This window comes from Octodon degus, unplaced genomic scaffold (assembly GCF_000260255.1).
Source record: "Octodon degus isolate 3935 unplaced genomic scaffold, OctDeg1.0 scaffold00108, whole genome shotgun sequence".
NCBI lineage: Eukaryota > Metazoa > Chordata > Mammalia > Rodentia > Octodontidae > Octodon > Octodon degus.
Window position 1 is genome coordinate 7,869,092 of NW_004524684.1, and position 15,392 is coordinate 7,884,483.

A 15,392-nucleotide genomic window follows, 5' to 3' on the forward strand; every position below is an offset into this window, starting at 1 on the left:
CCTGCGTGGATTCAAAACTCCTTAAGTTGTCCTGAAGGATGTTGTGTCTTCATGCAGCAAGTCATAACAAAATAATATTCCAGGCAGCCGCGACGCCATACGCCATTTGAGAAGATGTGCTGTGAGCTCAGGAGCAAACAAAGCCTGTCATTTCCTGGCCAGGTTTCCTGGACCCTAAACGGCTGACTGCAGTTCATGTCGAAAACACTGGCTCTCTCTCTCCTCCTCGCTTGCTCGCTCTCTCTCGCTCTCTCGCTCTCTCTCTCTCTCTCTCTCTCTCTCTCCTGTATTTTAGGGAAAGGTCTACAGGGTGTTCAGGGTCTCATTACTAGATAGGACTCATAGTGATCTGCCTGTTTACAGCCTCCCAAGAGCTGGGATTACAAGCGCAAGCCACCACACCCAGTCTCAATCCCCACCTCAGAGCGCCCCGGGGGTGGGGCCGGCACGGCAGGCAGGGGATGAATCCCCAGGCCCTGAGCCTGCTTGCAGGCACTTTAATCCACTGAGCTATTCAGCCAGCCCTTGAGCTCGAACTCTCAAGCTGTGAGATGTGGCCAAACCTTGGCTCCAAAAATTGGTGAGTCCCTGCTCGGCTCATTTCAGTGAGCATCACAGCCCAAGAGCTCAGGCCAGGATGCCTTGCACCCGGTCCTGGCACTCTGCATGTGCTCCAGGGAAACTACCCTAACGATATGACAAAGGATAGCTGTATGGTCGAGGTGCTAGCGTCACCTAAATGTGCAGAAAGGAGTGAACACCCTGATGTTCAGCTCTGCTGCAGTCGCCACCAATTCCTAACTGGACACCTTTTTTAGCCTTCTGTCCTCAAGGCTAGTCGATACTGAGGAATTTCCCACATTGAAAGATGTACATGGTCATTCTGTATCTTAGAAAGCGGCACCTCCCAGACACAACGGCGGTGGTCGTGTCTGCCTCGTTACCACTGAGCTACTTCATGACACACTTCATCGCTGGAGAGTTAGCAAGTGTAGACCCAACGAGCACGAGTGTGTGCGGTTACGAGCCTGCCCCAGAAATTAACCGCCATTGGCCGTCTCCTGTGGGTGAGCGTGGATCCGATCTCTTACACACCTACTGTCTCTCTCCTGGGAGACCTTCACAGGCAGCGACTCTCCTCACATGAAAGAAGTGGAATTTGGTGCTCAGATGACGACCCACACCAAGCGGCACACCCAGATGCGCCAGAGACAAGCCAAGGAGTTCTTCACACTGCCACGATTCCCTTGGCCCTTGTGAATGTCCCCCTCAGTTGCTGAATTCGAAGACCCTGTCAGTTTCAGCAGACCAGACCCAGACGGGGGCACTAGAACACCATCGCAGCCTGACTTACCGCTCAACAGTGCTGAACAATTTCAGCATCACACCAAACAATGTAAGCTTACTGAATAAACGTTAACATTATTTATAGTGCAGTATCGTTACTCTGGAAATCTGGCAAGACAATCAGTGTGGTACATGAGAAACCTCCAGATGGGCTGCGGAGATAGCTCATGGGACTAAGCACCCGCCTGGGCGAGCTCAAGGGCTGGATGCTGGACACCACATGCTGCGCCGGCCCCGCTCCTGGACATGCTGAGCAGGCCACCCAGATGGGGCCTGGTGGCGCACACCTGTAATCCCGGCCCTGGGGCGGCTGAAAACAGGAGGATCACTGTGAGTCCAAGCCCCATAGTGAGACCTTGTACCGAATACACTGAAAGCAAGCAAGCAAGCAAGCTTCAGCCATTATCACCACATAGAAGGAAAACTAACTTGGATGTGGGCCTTGGGCCTTGTGTGAGGGGGAGTGCCCTCTACCACAGGGTCAGGGTACACAGCTTAGCAGGGGACACCTGAGGTCTGTCCCAGAGTAACAGAAAACTGTAGTGGTGTCACTGATGTCCTCTTGTGTGTTTCTTTCTTTTCTTTTTCTTTTCTTTTGGTGGTACTGGTATTGGGGATTGAACTCAGGACCTTGTGCTTGCCAGGCAAACACTCACTCTCCTGAGCTGTCTCCCCAGTCCGACATCCCTTCTTAAATGGAATCCCCTTAGATTATGAGATGGCTCACAATAGCTGTTCTGCTGTTCACAGTGGAGACACCCGCCTGGATAATGAGAAGCACCTCGTGGGTACCCAAGCGGCTTCCTTAACCCGTTCAGCCCCTTTTGCTATGCTGAAATAGTCTTACATGCTGTCTACCACAGAAGACTGAAGGACAGAAAGCTCAGTTCTGAGATCAATAGGCACCTTGGGGAACCAAACTCTGAGCGGCTGAACGTGCAGACCACACAGAGGACAGGACACGAGGGCGCCCTGAATGGCCAGCGAGCAACAGCCCCACGAGCCTGCGGTGGGAGGGCAGTGAGTAGCTCTCTGCACACAGCCTGCGATCTCGTCCCGCAGAATGGAGTCAGTGTCCCCACACTGGCCCAGGAGGAGTAGTGACTTAAAGTTACAACTCATACCACGTAGTTAGGAAAGGAAGGGCAAGGGGAAAAGCCCCCTGTGACAGCAACTGTTGCCAATACTGTAATATCTTGAGAAAAGAAAGTGTATAAGTTTCCTGATCAAAATTTATGAAACTAGCCCTGCCATAAATGTAAAAAAGTCTGAAGGACTTATTATGTGATATACAATATTTTAGGTAAACAGCCATATCCTAAATCACAACTAACTGTTGGCTATTAAAAAATTTCTCTCAATCCTTAGCTTTTAGTACATGACACACATTGATTGAACTCAAGATAACATATTGCTTTATGTAAGTAAGGAAAAGCCACTTCTCCACACATGAAGTGTGTGCAGTTCCGAAGCCTGGACTGTTACCCGAAGCTCGACTACACACAGCAGGAGAGCCTCGCCTGGTAGATCAGCTGCTCAGAGAACTCAAGACCAAAGGGCAGGTTCCTGGCTTCTGGACTCCTGAAGCATCCTGCGACATAGGCCAGGCATTCTCAAAGTCTAGAAGTTCCACCATCTCTTTGCTAAAGCTTAAGTCTCATAACCACACTTTGAAAATTGTACCCTTCGTCCGAATTTGGGCTCTCTCGGCAGCCTTACCCGCCATTTCTTCAACTGAATACTTGGCCCACTTGTGGCACAGGCCTTCCCATCACAGAGAGCCATGCCTGTCCTCACCTCAGGGGACTGGTGCCCTGGGGCCCTGTCCCCTTGCTGACCCTCACCCAAGAGATTCATTTGCCTGGGAAAATCAAATGAGAGTGGACACAGGTGGTGTTCAAAAGTGGACGGCCTCATCCAGGTAAGCGGTTTTCTTTGGGCGAAGAGCTAGAAGGTGTTTCCTACCATTTCCCTGTTCAGACAGCCATGGAAGGGACCTGTGGAAGCAGCTTCACCCCGTGGCCTACCCTAGGGGTGGATATGCTAGAGAAGGGAGCCATGTGCTCAGGTTTGCTTGGGGCCTCAGCCTCTCTCCACCCAGCCTCTGGCCTCCCCTGCACAGTCAGTGAGGAAGCCAAACTCACCATCTGTGCTGCCCCACCCGGCTGCACCTGCAGCCTACCTGCTTGGCCCCCTGCCTGTCTCCCCCTCCGTGCCCCTCCCACCCATCCCCCTGCCTGCCCCATGGGTACTCACCTCCTCACCAGCCTCACCCTCCCATGGAAGCACCAGACTTCCAGGGCACCCGGTCCCTCCACCCATTCAGGCCACTGCTCCCCTCTGGCTAGGCCTTCAGGCTTGAATCAGGAGAAACTGTAAATTTTCACTTAAAGGTACAACCAGGCTCTGGGTTTCTGAAGGACCCAAAGCCAGCAGCAACAGAGAGGCAGGGACAAGGCTGCCACAGCCAGGCAGCCTGTGGGAAGACTCAGGCAGGGACCACAAGTGGATGCAAGCTTCAAGTGGCAAGACTGCCTCTGTGCAGCATCAACTGCTTTTCCTCTGTGTGGGAGAAGGATGTGCCAAGAAAGGTTTTTCAAAAATCTTTAAGGTCTGCAAATGTGCACATTCCCCTGAGGCTGAACCAAGAAGATTACGTTCTCAGAACACTGGCCCGGGAGGAATGGGGCTTCTTTGACTGGGCCAGGAGTGTGTGAGCAGGAAATGTGCACCCACCTTGTCGGTGGGGTCGGACAGGCAGCGATCCCGCAGCTTTGCCCCATGAAGGATGAGACATCCCAGGTGCTCGCCTGCCTACGTGGGCTGAAATTTGGTATAAAGTGAGCCAGAGAAATGTGTTTCATGAGAACAGATTACTGAGTGGATTAAAGTCTGTGCACCCAGGATATGATCTGCCCATTAAGCTCAGCAGATGTGGCAGCGGCGCCCACTGCAGGCATTTCACTTCCTGACGCGACGCCCCTTGCGTCACTCCACACACATGCCCAGGTGGAAGGCAAACATGTTTACAAAATAGGAGCAGATCTTTCCACAACTCACTGGTGAGTGGAATAATAAAGTAGAATAAGTGGGAATTAACTAGGAAAATAAGAAGAAATCAGCACACTAAAATAGTATATGGTAAAAAAAATAAAATAAAATAAAATGAAGTTTTTAAATGATGTCTTTAAAAGCAAAAAAATAAAAATAAAAATAAAAATAAAAATAAAATAGTATACGGTAAAGGTATTTCCTACCCTGGAAAACTAAATTCAACTTTCTTTCTTTCCATTAGGAACAAGCCCAGCTCACACATTTCATGTACATCTGAGGCAGAAACACCTAATCCCGGTGGCTTCATGTCCACGGAGGGACGTGGGTGTGGACGCCTGCTGCTTGGCCTCCTGACCCCATTTTCAGGCAGACCTTGAGCGCCCCGTGTTAACTCTACAAGTTTCCAGGGCTGCTGGGCTGCTGGCTCGTGCCGCCTACATCATTCAGTGCCATCCCAGAGTTTCCCGTGGTGGAGGTCACCACTTCATGTCTGCTTTATCATCTCTCGCCCTGTTGGTCAAGTTGCATTTTCCTGGCCCCTACCTTCAAGTCCCCTGAAGCCATCAGGAACTGTGAGCCCACCACTCAGCATTCTTCTAGAGGAATGTTGTCCTCCAGGAGCAGGAGTGGCAGGTGGCTGATGTGGCTTTGTGTGTGCGTGCGTGCGTGCGTGCGTGCGTGTGTGTGTGTGTGTGTGTGTGTATCTTACACAGAGAAGGAAAGTAAGAAATGTGCGGCTGATGTCCTGTAAGCATATGAGGTCTGCGGAGCTGATTAGTGGCTTTCATTCAAATAGACTCTGAAAGGCGGTAGCAACAGAGCAGCATCCATTTGTGTCTGGGATTCCAGACTTAAAGATTAAAAAGTTGAGTTCACTGACACACATTATGAATACCCACACAGGCTTGCACAGCTTGCAATTGACCTGAGCTGTGAACAACCTTATTCTAGTTTTTCCAGAATATCTGGATTTACGAGTAGCACCAGGCCAAATAGCTCAGTGGATTAAAGTGCCTGCAAGCAGGCGCAGGGGTCGGGATTTTGATCCCCAGGCCTGCCATGCTGGCCCCGCCCCTGGGGCACGCTGAGACAGCAATTGAGCCTGGGCGTGGTAGTGTGCGCCTGTAATCCCAGCTCTTGGGAGGCTCTAAACAGGAGAATCACTAGGAGTCTGATCTAGTAGTGAGACCCTGGACACTGTGTAGAACCGTCCCTACAAAATACAGGAAGAGGAGGAGGAGGAGTACTAGGCCTTCCGACTCACCTTTTACTACCAATTGCTTACAATGCTTTGTACCCAGCAGAGGACTCAGTAGCTTTCTGATGTGTCCCCAAGGCCAAGGTGTTACGGCTGCACCTAGATGTCACCCCAGGCAGTCTTAGATGGGGCTTTTCCCGGGCGGCTGCATCTGGAGGGTGTGCTGCTGGGATAAGGCTCTGCGATTACTAAACTAGCACACTGCTCGGCCCAGCACAGTCCTGGGCGTGGATGGAGGAGGCCCACCTGGCGCAGGTGCCACCTGCCCTCAGGGCGTGTAGCCTAGATAGAATGGGGGGCTGGCGGGGAGCTGTGTCCCCCGGGCTGCCGGCTGCCTCCCCCTTCACTGCTCGCTGCCTTCTACCTGCCCTCAGCTGCTTCTCCTCTGTGATGTCACTCGCCATCCCAGCCTGCCTTGGAACCTGCCCACTGTGCGCTGAAACCGTTACACACTGTGCTGCAGTATACATTTTCTTCTCTAGCTTTGCACATCGGGTATTTTGTCTCATTATTGAGAAAGCAACTAAGGGGACAGGTCTGCTAGACTTTACAGACCATCACATTCACGCACGTCCCAAAGGTGGACGCCCAGGCCCACGAGGGCCTAAGAGGGCAGGCTAGTATTGTCTCCCACCTCAGTTACTTACACTCAGCTGTAAGGCGGCTCATGAAGGCGAGCGCAGCGTACCTCAGATGTCTGTGATTCAGCAGAGGTTCCTGTGCCATTTCTGTCACATCTGCTCTAAGGGAAAAGCAGGGGCTCAGGGCCTGGGCTGCGGCCGGCAGGGGTCCTGAGCCAGTGGTGGATCAGGAAGCTGGTGAGAAAGAGGCTGCCCCACAGGGAAGCCACAGGGCCGGCAGCACTGCTGCCCGGGCCAGCAGAAGATAAGAAGCAAGAGAGCTCCAATGTGCTGGGCCGCAGCTGTCAGAGAGGAAAGCCAGGACTGGCCGAAAGGCTGGCCAGTGAAGGCCAGTCAGGCCAGGCTGCCCCGGGACACCACCTTCAGTTTCGACTCGCATGTTCTCGCCAGTGGCCGAGTGCAGCAAAAACAAGTGTGAGCTATCTTTCTTACGTTTCCTTCCTCTTTGCTCCTACAGTAGGGCTCTTTTTCTTTCCTGGCTGTAAGGATCGCAGTAGAGGAGAATAAGGAAAATCAAGCTGTCTTGCTGGAAGGAGAGAAATGGTTCCTAGCCCAGCTCGCAGAGTTCTCCCAGGCAGGCACTGTGTGCAGGGCCACCGCACCCAAGCCCTGCCAAGCGTGGTGCCAAGGGCCACTCACGCGCTGTCTCCAATGTTCTGAGCATTCCTTTGTCATGCTTAGCTCACTACACAATTTCATGGAGTTTTGCATTTGAAAGAATTGTATTTTATTAATGGACATTTTTATATTAAAAAGTTGAGTCTAATAGAGCCCCGAATCAGCCAACAGTGAGGGGTCTGAGACAGCTTTGGGGATGTAAGTGTGGGAAAGGGTGTGGCCTTGCGACCCCATGCTCCGCACAGTGGGCCCATGCATCCGAAGGGGCTTCTCAGCCTCTGCAAAGTCACTTCAGGAGGCACTGGGACCCTGCAGATGGCCTGCTGGTGAAGACTCAGGCAGGGACAATTCACTTCATTTAATGACATTTGCATGAGATTATTCTAGGGTCTGCTCAACATTGGTGGGTTTAGGCAACAAAGCCGCATCCTTGAAGTGAAAATGCAGAAAGGCAGGTTTCACGACTCCCAGCAGCGGGAGGAACCCCGCAACTGCAGTCCTTCCGAGCTTGTAAAAATACTAAGACCAAATCATCCTTCATATTTATCAACAGGATTCTATTTCTGCTTATCTCTGCTCCTGAGTTCAAGCATAACTTGTATATTTTCTTATCCTGGGCTTGACAAAGTCCAGCTTTGCTACAGCTTGGAGACAGTGTGTGAATTCCCTGTTTATACCGTGTTTACATCTTGGCAGTGGAGGAAGATAGCAGTGGAGACATGAAGCCTCACGCGCTTCGGATAAGATTTATTCATTTCTTCGTGGGCTTAATTAGGGTGGTAATTTAAAAGGTGCTAAAAATTAAAGTCATTATTCTAATATATATGTATATATAATGTAGTTCTCTCCCTATTGCTCTCTCAGTGAACGATTGTACAATTGCAAGTGACGGCAATCATGTAAGAGTGTGCTCAGGTGGACTAACTCCTCTCTGACGTTGACAATTGCTGTTTAGGACACACATGCAGACATACAGTATACTCATACGTCCGTATGTGTGTGTGCAAGTTGCTCTTCTAGCATTCTAGCTGCTTGATACAACTGCTTCACTCCTCAGTTTGTTCTGTAGTTCTGGAACAAATCCCTTTCACATAAAAAGTCCCAACTTAAAATGTCATTGCAGGTTTCTCACATGTGACTCTTAGAACAGCGCCTGCCGGGGCGCATCAGAACCTCAGCGAAGTCCACCCCGGCCACGGCTTCCCTTCTGCTGCGCCACACTTGGCCTCCACACCTTGTTCTGCGCATATTTATCCCAGCAGCTTGCCCATTGCCACAGCAACGGAGGGGCTGTCACAAAGTGCTAGTGCCACCTACTAGTGGAAGCGTAGAACTGCAAATGGTGGCAAGCCCTCTAAGTAGCACCTTAGAAGTCCTGATGGGGGGGTGCAGGATGCAGGCTTGCTCTAATCTAGTTTGTGACCACTGGCCTCGAAGCACGGTGTCTGGCTACCTACATGAAGCTTAGCTTGCTGTTGTCACGAGTTTTGGACATTTCATATTCAACCTTGCAACAATGGATCACTTTAATGTCACTTTATGCCCCAGACATTGTGGTGCAGAACGATGATTTATTTAGCTAGTATTTAACTTTCCAAGACATAATATTAGAGTCTTATAAATAAAAAAACTCTAATAAAAATCAATCCAAAATTTATTTTAATAATGGTAACTCTGGATGATTTTAGAAAAACCCAAGTCCAAATTCTATTAGGGTGGTGCTGCCTTCAAGTTTTAAAATCTTCAAAAGTTGTGAAGATGTGGCACTTTGGCTTTTGGAGTTGAGATGCAGAGATGTGTTGGTGAAATTTCAGTGAGAATATTTGGGGTAAAAGTCTAAAGAAAACAATTTTGTACAGATGCCTTAAGGTTCATGACAATACAAAACCCAAGTTCCTTAAAGTACACAAGCGGACTTGGCCATGAAGCGCAGTCCACAGAGCAGGTGTGTGGCCTCGCTGAGGCTATCACGCGCCGTAAGCACTGCTGTAACACTCATTCTTACCAACACGGCGTATGTGATCTGTTAATTCATTGTAACTAAACTTATTTTTGAAATATCTTTCAATCACTTTCATATTTGGGTATAGAATCTAAGTATAGTTGATCCCACATTCACAATGTATTTTTTAATTATGTTGATTATGTGTGGTAATTAAAAAATCAAGAAACAAACAGAAATTTGATATCCATTTAGTTGGCTAAATATCTAGGCACAGCACACTATGTGTGAGGAAAATCAATCACATAAATGAAACAATATAAAAATTTGTATTGGGAAGTATGTGTTCCATACCCTTATTTACTGAAGCTGGTGAAGGCTGAATAGCCCGGAACTTGATAGCTTAAAGGCTTAGAGGAGTTGTTACTGTCCTGTCCCCTCAGTCTACCCTGAGGGTGTCACTGCTACTAAGGCCAGTCTGGCCGACAGCGTGGGGCAGGAGAGTTGCCCCGCGGAGCCGCACGCTTGCCGCACTGCACTGGACAGAGGCTCTCAGTATGTGCGGCGGCTGCATTTTGTCTCTGTGTGTCTCTACTTCCTTTGCCAGGATGTGCTTAACTAGATAAAATACTTTTCCTTTTGTTCTGTTTATTTTAGGATTTCAGAGCCAGTTTGACTTACAGTTGACAAACTCTGAGCAGGAAAAGTCCTATCGAATCACAGCAAGTCGCAGGTCTGCAGCGAAGAAAGCAGACACTTGCAAAGGATTTCTCTCTGCTGCCCCATGCACCCATGTGCATGACCGCGTGCACACCCTTTTCTCTCCGAAAATGCTCCTTTCATGTGTGAAGGAATTTCTAGTGTAGGACAAATTATACTTCATACCATTAGGTGAACTATATAAGATATTGATGACAACTTTTCATAGCATGTATTAAATATAAATATCATTTTAAATCAATAATAAAAATTCTTAAGATTTTTGCCAAAATTCACATTCTGTAGGTAGCTGAAAGAACATTCTCAACAAGAGTTACCAACAGGAAGCTACATGCTTCATAGACATTGCGTGTGCACATACACAAACCTGGACATATATACACACATACGTTCACATGCATGTGAGCAGGTACGTACACACACTATGTTACACTGCTTTGTTAGAAGTAAATTGCTGAACGGAAGTCATGTTTAGCCAGTAATTCATATTAATTTGAAAAAAACATAGTGAGTGAAGGATGAGGGAAAGAATTGGAAATTTTTATTTCTGAATTTTAATGAAAATTATCTTCTAGTACCAGAAAGATATGAGAACTTTGATATAATTTGCAGAGCCATTTTTAGAATAATTAAATAAGCTGACTCTGCAAAGAAAGGCCTCAGCAAACGTGGCGGCTTTCAAGCGTCTATGAGTTACTCAAGTGTTATTTACCAAGTCCTCCCTATGAAGGTTAAGATCATTGATTTAACCTTCGGGTCACAAGATCATCCTCAGCTGAAATCTGCATGTGTCTTTGATTTCTACTAAAGCTGGTACACATGAGGTTCTGGAAAAACCCACGACACCGAAGGATGGGACAGCTGGCGTCTGTTTAAAACCCCAACTCGTTCTATCTTCTTGTGATACACATCGATTTTTCTGAGGACTTCATTGTGTCACATATCTCAAGCGACAGATTACGTGATTTCCCAGACCTCGCTGGGAAGATGAACCTCGCCTGGCCTGTGGAGGTGCAGCCATGCACGCGTGTCGGGAGGGCGCCTTCGCTGCCCAGCCGCACCACACGCAGGGCAGGCCGGCAGCAGTGTGCCCGAGTGAGTGCCTCTTGAGGTAATTTCTATGACTGCTGAGATTTACAGCGTTCTCACATTTTCTTCCCCCACAAGGATTCTAAATCAGGTTGGTTCGGAGGGAAAGCCAGCACAGCCCATTTCTCTAATATTATCACTTCTCCAGATGGTCGGAGCACATCTATTCAGTTTCCTTTTCCTCGAAAGTAAGAGGTAGCTTAGGAGCTCTGCACGCACATGGCTGAAAGGCTGCATCCTTGTGTTCACTCCGCTTTCTTTCTCATCAAATGCATCCAGCCTCTTTCACCTCCTGCCAGGCACGATGACAAGTCCGAGGCATGCATGGCGAGTGCCGGAAAGCTCATCTTGGGGCCCGAGCAGTGAGCGGTGGATGGTGCATCTCTGAGAACAAGGGACCATGGGAAAGCAAGGGTGGCAGGGATTTCGCTCCTCAGGAGTATTTTTAAGGGCAATGGGCAATGCAAGGGATGTTTTAACTATGTTTGACATCTAACTGAGGAGGAGAAAATACTAGCTTTAAAAACAAAATCTCTCTTATAGTATGGAAACAAACTACTCACAGACAATTGGCTACCAGGCATTTGCTCTGGCAAAATAAAGGTCAAAGAGACACAAAAGGTAATGACGGAGCAAGAAGGTCACAGAGGGAGAGGCGCTTGGGCCACTGCTTTTATTTTTCTTGCTGTTGTCCATTTCACAGTTTACTTTACCAAACTGCACAGCTCTTGGTAAATCAGTGGAATTTCCACACAGGTGTGGGGCAGTCACTGATTTAAGTGACAGTGGAACACCTGCACTGTTGCTGCTCCAGGCCGGAGGAGCACGTCAGACTCATCTTGTCAGTGTGGACAGTTGGCTCTATCAGTGTACACAGCAAAGGAGACTTTTAATTAAGCACTGCCTCATGGAAGGATGTGATCCCCCTCTGTAATATACCATGAAATAGATCAGACTAATCTATTACAGTGCAAAGGAAATTCTTGTAACTAAAAACTATAATTAAAAATGCTACATTTATTTAAAAAATTATTTATCATTTAGAGTACTAGTTCTGACTCTAGCACACTCTTGAGATGTATTTCTAATTTTAAGCTTGTCGATCTAAAATTTTAACATATAGGCATGGGCTTTCAGAATTAAAGATTATGTTGAACCTACTTATTAGAAATATAAACTTGTACGAGATAGACCACCCACCGAAGAATTGCTGGATGGCACCTTATTAAGGAGCAAAATTTGGAGGCAAAGAATGATGAAACACACTTGCCTGACATTACCTACTCTGGGAAAAATTACAATTTTTGATGTTTAACATCTATTAACAATTAGAAGGTTGAGTAAATACTTCAAAATTTTCCAGTTCAATGTGTTTTATCCAAAAATTAAGTTAAAATAAACACATCTTATAGGTGTTTAATTTTCTAATTCAAGGGGTGAAAATGTGCTCTTTTCTTCTCCATCTGAGATCCCATCCAGAACACTGGGAAAGCAATGTTTCCCACCGGGGGTAAAGCATGGAGTAAGTCTCTGGCACAAGAACGCTGTGCAATAGAAGGCCATCTCTATATATGCAGTAGTTTTCTTTCATAGGCTTAAAACTTGGCATAACTGAAGCTTCTCACGGCCCCACCCCCATCTGGAAATCTGAGCCTCCTCAGAAATCAACACCTCAGGGAGTAAAAGTACTAGAGGAGGGTGAAACTGTTTAATCTCCAACTTCATTTAATCATGCCAAGTGATAGCACTGTTTTCTGCCAGTAAAAGTTAACGTGTTCACGCCTCATTTGGGGATCACCTTAGCATTATGCTGGACATCATGTATAAAATCTATCCAGACACAGAGTGTTTTTTAAAAAAATCCTTATTTTAAAAAACCACATAGTTAACACTGAAGCCAAACAAAGTGCCATATCACGAGGTTGGTTTCTTCTTTCTTAAATGTAGACTTTTAAAAAAGAAGTTCACAGGGCCATGAGCCACAGCGTGCAGTCTCCGCCGTCCTCCCTGAGCTACACTGGGAGGAAATCACATCAGATTTCCAAGGCTCCTTGACACCAATTAGGCAAACACACAGTCTTTTCCCCAATCCTAACACAGAGTGGGACAACTAGTCTGTTCTCCCCGGTTTATATTCTTCTGGCAAAGCACCATCTACTGCCTATGCTAAGCATCTGATTGTCAGATCCGAGCGAACTGAATATTCATGACGGCGGTTAACCATTTCGTGTCTAAAACTAAGAAAATGCCATGCCTCGTCCCGATCGCTGGAAGTCAGCCCGGCACATCTAGAAAGAGACCATGTTTGCATTCGTGTTGTTTTTAAGACATTTCAATAGAGGCAAAGTCAGAAAAACGAACACAACGTAAGATAGGACCCCAGATCCACAGCCCTGCGTGTGCCGGGCGAGCAGCTCCTCTCTCGGAAAATGTGATTAAACGTTCTTTGTTTGGACTTAAATTGTCACATAGCAAACAGGAGACCTGCTTTTTTAAAGAAAAGTACCTCGACGGTCTCAGAAAGATCGCCATCATCACAGAGGCTTTCGAGCTCCAGCCGGCTCGGAGGGGCTGCCTTGGGAGGAGTTGGAGCAGGGGGAGCCGCATTACAAAGCCAGCCAAATCGAGGGAGAGCCCAGACTTACCTTTGTAGGATAATTTCAGCCTCGGCACATTGTTCTTCCCGTGCGCGGAGTTTGCTCTTGCTGCGAGGAACGCTCCCCAGAAAACGCAGAGCAGCCCGGCCAGCCGGCCCATGCTGCAGGCGCCCGCCGCGGGTCCTCGGGCCGCCGCCTTCCTGCCCGCGCGGTGCGGCCAGAGAAGTTCAAACAATCTGGAAACTGGAGGTAACAGGTGACTGGGTCAGTCCCATTCATAAATGCAGCCGATCAAGCCCGCACCGCAGCGCTAACGCCGCTTCCTCGGCAACAGTCTCTGAAGCACGGAAACTTCAAACCCTCAAGAAGAAGAAGAAGAAAAAAAATCGAGCCAGGCACCGGATAATGAGGCACAACTGTTGTGTGGAGAGAAACAATCACAAGGGCTGCTGCAGGGGTGGCTAGGACGCAGGTCCTTTTATCTGAACTCCTCTGATAGCCCGTGGCGGACACTAATCCTGCTGGCTGCTGCTTCATTCGGCTCCGGGGAAGCAGAATGAAAGGGAAACAGAGAGAGAGCGAGAGAGAGCGAGAGAGAGCGAGAGAGAGCGAGAGAGCGAGCGAGAGAGAGAGAGAGAGAGAGAGAGAGAGAGAGAGCCAGAGCCGCGCAGCGCAGACTTTTCTCGTGCACACGCAGCCGAGAGCTCGCAGGACCCCGCAGACAGGACCCAGTCCCAGCTCCCTGGTCGGGCTGACAATGGGGCGCGGCAAGCTCGCAGCCCCCTAGCCTTCTGTCACACACATGCAAAAAACATCTCCTCTCCTGCAGATTAGAGCCGGGAGCCCGGCCCTCCAGCGAGCCTGTGAAAGGCATGTAGCTATAAATCTACTTCCCCAGGCAAGCATTGTTTTATAGCCATTTTTGGGTGCAATGTTGATTAAAAAAATGTGAATTCTGCTACCTACATAATTTACAATTCATGCTCATTACACAGAGCTGCTGGCCTTGCGCACGCTGTGTGTGTGTGCGCGCATGTGTACGCGCACGCACACATATGGAACCTTCTCAGCTATGGGACTTTAACCCCTGAAGGTTTTAAAGCCTCGTTAGAGAGCGTGCCCTCCTCCCACCACACTGGAGGCGGCTCCACCCCAGCCCCTGCCCTGCTGCAATTTCAGTGAAGAAATTCCTAGCAAAGCCCATTTCAACAATCAGTTTAAGACAAATATAGGTCCACTGAGAATTATAAATTACAACGGGGGATTCTCGAAAGGATACTCAGAATTTTAAAACATCTCTGGCTTCCCAGCTCCTGGAAGGCTCCAGCTATCATTTTAACGCATTACATCTCATTAATTAAAGCCATTTCCCTAGGTTTGGCTTCAAGGTCAGGGGAAGATGACAAAGTTCACAAAAGTCCCTGCTGAGAGTCAAGGACCAGCATAAAGAGAGATTTCTGAGTCCTCACGACTGCTGAAGGGTTACTAAATTTTCTGGGGGACACATGCCATGTGTGGAGGGAGTCTGAGGCAGGCAGCGCTCCTGGTGTGTTCTCTTCTGTTTCTTTCAATCCTCTACAGAGCTGATGTACCTGCAGGAGTTGAGGAGGGTTCCTATCCTAGGAAGCAGGAGAGAACTTTCTCTACAGCCCTCCACACTTTAGGCCCGGGGAAGCAGCCAACTTCAACAACATGGAAATTTCTTGGCTGAAAAGGGAGGGGAGTCTCACAATCCGAAACATAATCACTTACTGGAGATAGTTTACAAATCTTATACAAAATAATCGAATATTGTAACTCAGCTTTCAGAACTTCATGCTTATAGGGCAGTAGAGAAAGAGCAGCTCCACTCCTCCTCCATGCATGCTAGGTACGGTGCTGAGAAGGGGGAGGGGTGGAGGGGGGAGGGGAGAGATGGGGGAGGGGAGAGGTGGAGAAGGGGGAAAGGGAGGGGGGAGGGGTGCTTTCTTCCTGTCCCTAGATTGACTCACCACAGTCCTGCTGCATTTGTCAGCTGCTGCATGCCTTTTGATCAGGTAGCATTGTAAGGAACAGAAAATCCCCAAATCATGCTGATTTTCCTCATTCCTGCACTTGTTATCCTGAGTGCTTTTCATACTGTGGTC

At 48.3% G+C, this 15,392-nt stretch overlaps 1 protein-coding gene across 1 annotated transcript in view; it reads right to left on the minus strand.

The window, feature by feature from the left end:
* The window catches only part of Sema3a (semaphorin 3A), a 462,357-nt gene that overhangs the window by 195,634 nt on the left and 251,331 nt on the right, over positions 1-15,392 (minus strand). Inside the window, exon 3 of the mRNA XM_023724302.1 lies at positions 13,315-13,509. Within this exon, the coding sequence (XP_023580070.1) occupies positions 13,315-13,426 (112 nt within the window). The 5' untranslated portion in view covers positions 13,427-13,509. The remainder of the gene's footprint in view (positions 1-13,314; positions 13,510-15,392) is intronic.